The sequence below is a fragment of the Eurypyga helias genome, unplaced genomic scaffold (assembly GCF_000690775.1).
Source record: "Eurypyga helias isolate BGI_N326 unplaced genomic scaffold, ASM69077v1 scaffold2266, whole genome shotgun sequence".
NCBI classification, from domain to species: Eukaryota; Metazoa; Chordata; class Aves; order Eurypygiformes; family Eurypygidae; genus Eurypyga; species Eurypyga helias.
In genome coordinates this window covers 34,727-42,194 of record NW_010258362.1, presented here as the reverse complement: position 1 = coordinate 42,194, position 7,468 = coordinate 34,727, and the positions used below count along the sequence as shown (strand labels likewise).

At 52.0% G+C, this 7,468-nt stretch overlaps 1 protein-coding gene across 1 annotated transcript in view; it reads left to right on the top strand.

Moving 5' to 3' along the window:
* Positions 1-7,468, top strand: part of PLXND1 (plexin D1) — a gene marked incomplete at both ends in the record, with an annotated part of 54,417 nt that overhangs the window by 13,570 nt on the left and 33,379 nt on the right. Inside the window, 4 exons of the mRNA XM_010154289.1 lie at positions 386-490; positions 2,725-2,814; positions 3,692-3,785; positions 6,255-6,418. Coding sequence (XP_010152591.1) covers positions 386-490; positions 2,725-2,814; positions 3,692-3,785; positions 6,255-6,418 — 453 coding nt within the window. The remainder of the gene's footprint in view (positions 1-385; positions 491-2,724; positions 2,815-3,691; positions 3,786-6,254; positions 6,419-7,468) is intronic.

The window sequence follows — 7,468 nt, the reverse complement described above, 5'->3', positions numbered from 1 at the left end:
GCAAGGGGGCATTTCCTGCTGTGCTCCTCCCTGCGCCGGGCCATGCCTGCTGGCCCGTGGCTGCGGATGAGCCCCCTGGAAACCCGGCCACTGTGCTGTGGTTATCTGTCAGCTAGTGGAGGGGTGGCTTTTAAGGCAGTGTCATGCTGGGCTGGGCTTAAAGCTGGTGACTGCGGGGTGGAAGGTTCCATGCGGTGTTACCGCTCTGTGCATCGCAGCGCTGTTTTCCTATTCACTGTCTTGGGTTGCAGTGTGATCTGATTTTAAAGATGTAGTGAGACTAATCTTTAGGGTCCCAGTGCGTCTTCTTTCCTCATTGTTGAGGATGCTCAGCATGAACCCAGCTAACCTCTCTTTTTTTGGTCTTGTTTTATACCTCTAACAGAAGAAAATCGACTGCCCGCGAATTGTACCTGCCTCGTTGGACCCAATGCCCACAGGGGTATCTCGGGACATTACGATCTCACTGGCTAACGCAACTTTTCCAAAGGTAAATGAGCTCCTGGAGAGATTGGGAAGGTTCAGATGAGCCTAAGCTGGTGGCCAGGTCAGCCAAAGGGATTTGAAGTACAAGCTGGTTTCTGCCTCGGGAGGCGGTGATGGGGCCAGTCCCGGTTTGCGTTAGACAAAGACACTAGCAGAATGCAGCCACCTTGATGGCGAGTGGGGTTGCATGGCAAAGCCAAAGGGAGATGCTGTTTGTGTCCCGGCATTCTCCAGGGATCTCCTGCAGTTAGTGACAGACTTTTTGCATTTGGTGGAAAATGGAGGTTTACATGTCTTGTAAACCAGTCAGTAGAACAAAATCTTGGGGGCAGATAAAATTCCTGGTTTCCTTGTGGCTGTTTGCTCCACCTCAGAGCATGACGGTGTCACGCTCTCCCGATACCATGTGCCAGCCCAGCCCCACTCCGGAATGGATAAAGCCCAGAACTGTGGGCAGAGAGCCCTGTGCTGGCGGAGCTACTGCTTGGAGTACAGCAAGGAAATATGTTCTAACTTAATTTCCGGTTGTCACTGCAGAGCTATTCTTGCGTGTGTGAAAAAAACCCTTTCTGTGAAATTTTGTGTCTTGCAATTCTAATAGGGCGAAAAGCGGGAGTGGACATCAAATGGTACATTTGGAAATGCATCCCGTGCCAGGAGGAAGCAGAGGAATTTGGGCAGGGAGGCTGGGCACTGGGAAAATATCTGACTAAGCTCTGATATTACAAAGCTGCCCTGTGTCGTTTTGGGTCCAGTCTTCAGCAGGGCCCGTGAGGCCTGGTTCGCCATGCCCCTGCGGAGGGTATCAGCACGTTGGACAGCCAGGCAGCTCTTCTTTCTGCAGGGAAAAGAGAAGGTTGGAAATGCTGGTGGAGCTGCCAGGCACTGCGGAGGCACCGCTTACACCGGGCCTCCTTCCCTCCGGGGTGGGGGCAGGAACGAGCAATCCTCGCCTGGCTGGGGCTGCCGTTTCCTGCACGGGTCTGGCCTCTGTGGAGGAGGATGTGCCCTCCGCAATCAGCAAAAAAGGGCGAGAAATCCTTCTTCCTCTGTGGATGCAGGAGGTGGCTGAAGAGGAAGCAATACCCTCTGTAACCTGATAGGAAATGAAATCAGCTTTTTAAAGGGGCCGAGGCACTGTTACTCCTGGGGTGGCTGGAGAGGCTCTGGCAGTCTGGCTTCCTCCCGCCACCATCTGCACACTGTCCCGGGACACAAGGGGAAGTCCTTTTCTTCTCCTCTCTGCGGGAGCCACAACCGCTGCCAGCGCTTGGAGCACCAGAGACTTGTGCCCTGACACCTCTGCTGCCGCGTGGGCACGGCCCAGGCGGTTGGGGAGAGGCGAGGGGCACGGGCCAAGTTGCTGAGCAGAACTGCCTGCACGCAGGCGATGTGCTGGAGGAGATTCCAGTTTCCCCCTCGTGTCTGCGTGTGTGTTCGCTGAGCCAGCAGCTGCCTGCCCGGAGTCTGGCACTTTCTTTCATGTCTTTTATCAGATCCATTAGTTTTCAAAGGGCAGTTAGTCCTCAGTAGTGGTGAGCATCAACCTGCTTGGAGATAGGATTTTTTCCTGCAGGATGGGGGCACAGCAGTAACTCAGGGCAGGATATCATCCTTGTTTTATCAGGAAAACAGCACAGAAAATCTGCCTTTGAACGTACTCCCAGCCAGGTCCTCATTTGAATTAGAGATTTGCTCTGTGCAGTTGTTGGGAAGAGAAGGAAGGTGGCTTTGAGCCCAAATCATAGACTGCATTGGTCTGGTTTGGGTGAAGTGGCTTGGGACCACCTTGGCTCTTGGTCTGCACTGCAGCATAAGCTCCAAACGCCCCCAGTCCAGAGGAACTCATGTATCCCACTGGTGGGGGAGATGAGAGCGTAGCCCAGGCAGGCATGTCTCCTGGTCTGCGTGTGCTGTGCCATGATCAGCTGCCCCCCACCCAGTTGTGATGCCTGGCAGCAGCACGCTGGGTGAGAGAAGGGCAGGGCTTGGCTCCACATGCGATGCCCAGCCTGCAGCAGTTATGTGTGGGTGTGTAACTGAGCAGGATTAATTAGGCACGGGCCCCAGGCCCATTTACAGTATTGGGTTCTGATCTCCTCTTTGCCTTGAAAGACGGCTCAGGTATGGATGGCAGGAACAGGGTGAGACACGGTGCCTGCTGTATCAGTTGATTGAGATGAAGAACTGTACAGAGCGGTTGTTGCAGCCGTACTGCCCTTGTCTTCCCTCCCCCAGGAGACAGCTCTGGAGTGCCATTTTGGGACGGACAGAACATTCGAAGCCCGATGGGTGAACTCCTCCGCCGTGGAGTGCCTACATGTGCTGGTGAGTTGGGGGTTGAGGCCACCAACCCCTGCTGCCCCTGTGGTGTGGGGCAGGTCCGAGAGCAGGGAGAATCTTGTCCCCAGTCTCCCACCTGGCAGCTAGGATGCTGCTTCCCTCCTCCCTCCCCCTCCAGCTGAAAAAAGTGCAAACCGGGCTCACCCCTCTGAAAAAGACTCTGTGGGCGTGCTGACGCTGGAAGGGGGTTCCTGAGCCACTGATGCTGTGTTGTCTGCTCTGGGGGTATCTGCAGTGGCTCCAGCCCCTGCTCTGCTGGGGTATGGGAAGGAGCTGCTTGTTTACCTTTCTAAATGGGAAGAGTTCAGTTCAGGCAAAAAAATTGGCCACCTTTCAGTGTTGCTATTTCTGTAGCTTTTATTCTGAACTAGGAATTGGCCTGAGAAAATGCTCAGACGCTCACTGAAGAGTGGGGTGTGTTTGTCGGAGGGCAGACTGCACCTCTGAAATGCAGCAAACGTTGGGGCTTCCTCCGATGGGAATATTGTGAGCGGAAGCTGCAGAGGAGCACTTTCCCATCATGTCACCTGTAAAACTCTGTGTTGCAGCCCGTCACTGAAAATGCACAGACTGGCCAGTCTGTTAGTTTTCCTGCTGGTTTCTACTAAAAATAGCAGCAAGCCAGGGCTCTGCTCCTGCTGCAGTGTGTGCTGTGCCTCGGTGCCCTTCGTTGGGACCTCAGCAAAACGATCAAAACAGAAAACAGCCTTCCCTCTCTTTCTGCTAAAGACGAGACCCTCCTGTACTGAGAAGCAGTGGTCAGGGAAGCCTCACGAGGAATGTTAATCCATGTAGTGTGCATATGGAACCTCATATTTTACTGAATTTCCTAAGCTCTTGTTTATTTGTTTTTTGTGTGCAGCTCCACACATCAGAAAAAAGCCATCTTTTCCCAGTGAACCTTCAGCTGAAGGACAGACCAGACAGATTTATTGACAGTCCAGAGACGATGACAGGTCTGACTTGAAAATATTTTTACTCTGCTCTCATCTGGTCAGCTTGAATGACTCTGAAATCCTGACAAAGTTTATGGGTTCAGGAGAGAGACCATGGTTCAGCCGGGCACAGCTCGGTTCTCTCCTCCAGCCACACACAAAACCGTATTTACCCAGGGTTGTATCCATGTGAACATGTGCCCAGAACCAGACGGACGCCCGCGAACATCCCCTTTACACCCAGGGAAAGTCAAGCCCTGTCCTTGAGCGCAGGCAGCAGTTGAGGTCTCGCCTGCCAGCGGCGCGTGGGGCGGGCTGTGACCATGCTCTGGGTCAGAGCAGGGATGTGGGGCGTCCCCAGGGTTGGAGAGGAATTCCTCCCAGAGGAGATAAGGAATGAGGGAGGGCTCTGCCCTGAGCTCACAGGAGTGTGGCATCAAGGTTCAACACGCTGTAAAAATTGAGGGTGGTTTTTTTTTCCTCCAGTGCTGAGAAAGAATAAAATGTGTAAACATATTTCACCTCTGGCCCGCTCTCTGTCTCTGGGAAGAACGCTCGGATTCCCAAAAAAGCCCTTGCTACATCAGCAGACTGAGGAAGGCAGGCAGGCAGATTGAGTGCACTCAGACAAGGCACTCGATAGAAGCCCATCCAGTCAGCCAGAGCCAGCGCTTGCTCAACAGCCCTGCCCTGGCCGGGGACTCGCTGTTGCACCTCGCCGTGTGCTCCCGCTGAAGGCAGCAGCTTTGGGCTCTTCTCCCCCTCAGTAGTGTCAGAAATTGTAGTAGAAGGTACTGATTTACCTTCTGCAAATTGACCTTTAAAAACTGATTACCTCATGCAAATGAGAACTAGATCCCTGAGAGCTAGATCCCTGAAGTGAAATTTTCTTTGGAGGATGGCGGTAGTAGGTAGGGAGACATTAACACCATCAGCCACTGACCCAAGATAAAAAGGTTTCCCCATAGTAAATCCCAGTGTGTAAAAGAGGCTTATCTTGCAATGCATTCCACGTTGGTGAAATAACCTTTGAAATACCAGCAAGGGTAGGCATGGGGCGCGACTTCCCTGAATAAAGAGGAGGGTGTCCTTGTTTTTGAGCTACAGAAGTAACCCCAAGGAGGGTTACTGAGCTAAGGCTATTTTAGTTTGCAAGAGAAGACTCTTAATTCTCAGCGTGGGTGGTGCTGGGAGCGGGAACAACAGCGGAAGGAGCTTGGTGGAATCCCCCCTCCTCCGGAGCAGAGAAGGAGCTCGCTTACGCAGCCTGTGTTTGCATCAGTCTGAATTTGCCAGAACATTTGGAGGTCCTGTGGGACCGTTAGACTGCTCTGGCTCCTCCTCGCCTGCCTCAGATTGGTGTGAGTAAAATTAGAGGCTGACTTGCAAGCAGAGGCAGAGATCTGCCTGGCCAATTATAAATGTGTGCATCTTTTATACTGTCTTTAATGGAATAATTACTGTTATTAGTGGCTTTTATTTCAGTATTTATTAGCTTTTATGGTAAACTGCGTTTCGGTAGTTCACTGAAGGAATCCCAGCTCTTGCTGTTGCATGGAAAGCCAACCAGTGTAACTCACTGCGTGGACACAAGACAAGGTGAAATAAGCTCATTTTTTTGTGGAGAATGGGAGACTCGCTTGGTGCCGATGACGTTGCGTTAGCACGCGCGCAGGCAGAACGTTGAAGGCCGAGGGATTCATGAGCCGCTTACACAGCGCCTTGAGATCCGCCTATGGACAGAAGTGCAAAATGTGATCGTTTCTTTGTTTTATGTTCTCCTGCAAATCCTTCTCGGGGGAAAAGGGTGTGAAAGCAACATTTCCTGAGTGTTTCTGGCTGTTTATCTCAGCGGATACCCACACTCCAGTGGCAGAAGGCTTTGGGCTGGAGAGGAAATGTAACCTAGGGCACCAGCTAATGAAAAGGTTAAAGCGGTGTAGGAAAATCATTTGGAAGCTGAGCTGAGTAGATCTGAAAGGAGAAGTCAATGAAAGGGGCCTGTGGTCACCAGGGGGAAGGAAGGGAACTGTAAACACTGTACAGAGCACTGTAGCCATCCGATTTTTGTCAGAGCGTGGAAGCAATGTGATTGCTTTGCTAACAGGATGGAGCCAGCTTTGCCAAGCAGCTTCCCATGTGGATGCTGAGAGTTGGAAATATGTAGCATAAATTGACAAAAGGTTCTGAGTTTGGGTGTTGTTTGTTTTTCAAGGGGAAGAAAAAAGGAAAAGAAAGTGCTAAATTATATTGCAGTGAGAACAAGCACCCAGCCCTTCTGGGAAATCTTCAGGATGGCAGCCAAGCGCTGCCTCATCTTGCTGTATGTGCAAGCTGCTCTGCTCATCCCCTGGATTTCAGATGTTACTTGGATTAATATAGCTGGGGGGCAGGGGGAGTGGGGAGGGTGTTTGGCTGCCTTGAGCTAAGCAAAGCTGTGGAATTCTCAGGCCCAGGAGCTCACATTTTCTGTTGTCTCTGGTGGTGTAGTGGAGGTGTACAACTGTGCGACTGGGAGTGTGGACTGTTCACAGTGCCTGGGGAGGGAGGACCTGGGGCATCGCTGCATCTGGAGCGAGAGCAGCTCCAGCTGCAGGCTGCACAGCGAGCCCCCCCACATCTCGGACGTTTGCCCAGCTCCGGAGATTAAGAAGGTAAGATCTGAACGCAATGTGGAGGGGGTGTGTGGCGTGGCAGGGGATGCGGAGGGCTGAAACCAGCTGTGCTGTCCCTGGCTGGGGGCAAAGGAGGGGTCGCACTTTGTCCCTGGCACAGGACAGGGTCAAGACCTGCCCTGAATTATTCACCGTCTTTCCTTGCTGTTGAATCCCCTAATGCCAAGGACATCGTGCTAGTGACAAGATCCAGTCTTCATCATGATGGTGGGAAGAACACCACCATCACAATCAAAATGTCCCAGAGTTTCTGGGATTGGTAAAAGTGAGGAAGATTCATAGGGTCAGCTGAAGGATTCTTATCAGGAATAGTGTTTAATGGAGCGTAGTTGAAATGTGAACGTGAGCCCTATCTCCAGGCGCATGTGCTCTGCAGTTCTGCTGAGATTAAGAGTGGCAGAGGGACCTTTTGGCATTATGCATTTTGAAATGAGTTTTATTTAAATTCTAGTTGAATGAATGTTTGTTGGAGGCATTTGGATCTGGTGTTCTGCCAACAAATTTGTCCCTGACAAGTAGCAAAGAAAGTATATAGATAGAGCAAATCTTAAAATGAGCTCCCTAGGAAAGGAGAAGCTGGAGGCGCAAAACAGCTAATGCGAACATCAAAATCGGCAAGGATATGGGATTTCTGTTCTTAGGGAGGCGTGTAGTCATAGCTGCTCAAAATCCAGGTGCTGTAACATTGCATAGAGGGACTGCAGGTTCCTCACTGCCTGCCTCTTCCCTCTTGTCACCGTGGGAGGGGTTGCTCCCCCGGAGCCTGCCCTTCCCCAGCACACAACAAGTGTTATCAGCACCTCGCCAGAAAATAATGGAAGGAAACCACAGCTCAGGTCACAGAGGGTCACAAGACTCTGTTGCAATTTCCTTAGCGGGTAAATCCAAATCGTCCAGAGTCACGCAAGCAAACAAGCCCTTGCGGAGCCCTCCTGGAGTGGGGGTCCAATGCAGCAGGCGAAGGAGAGCACTGAGCTTGGTGGTGGGTCCTGGCCGGCTTGGCCAGCCGGTGCCACCAGGCATGGTGCG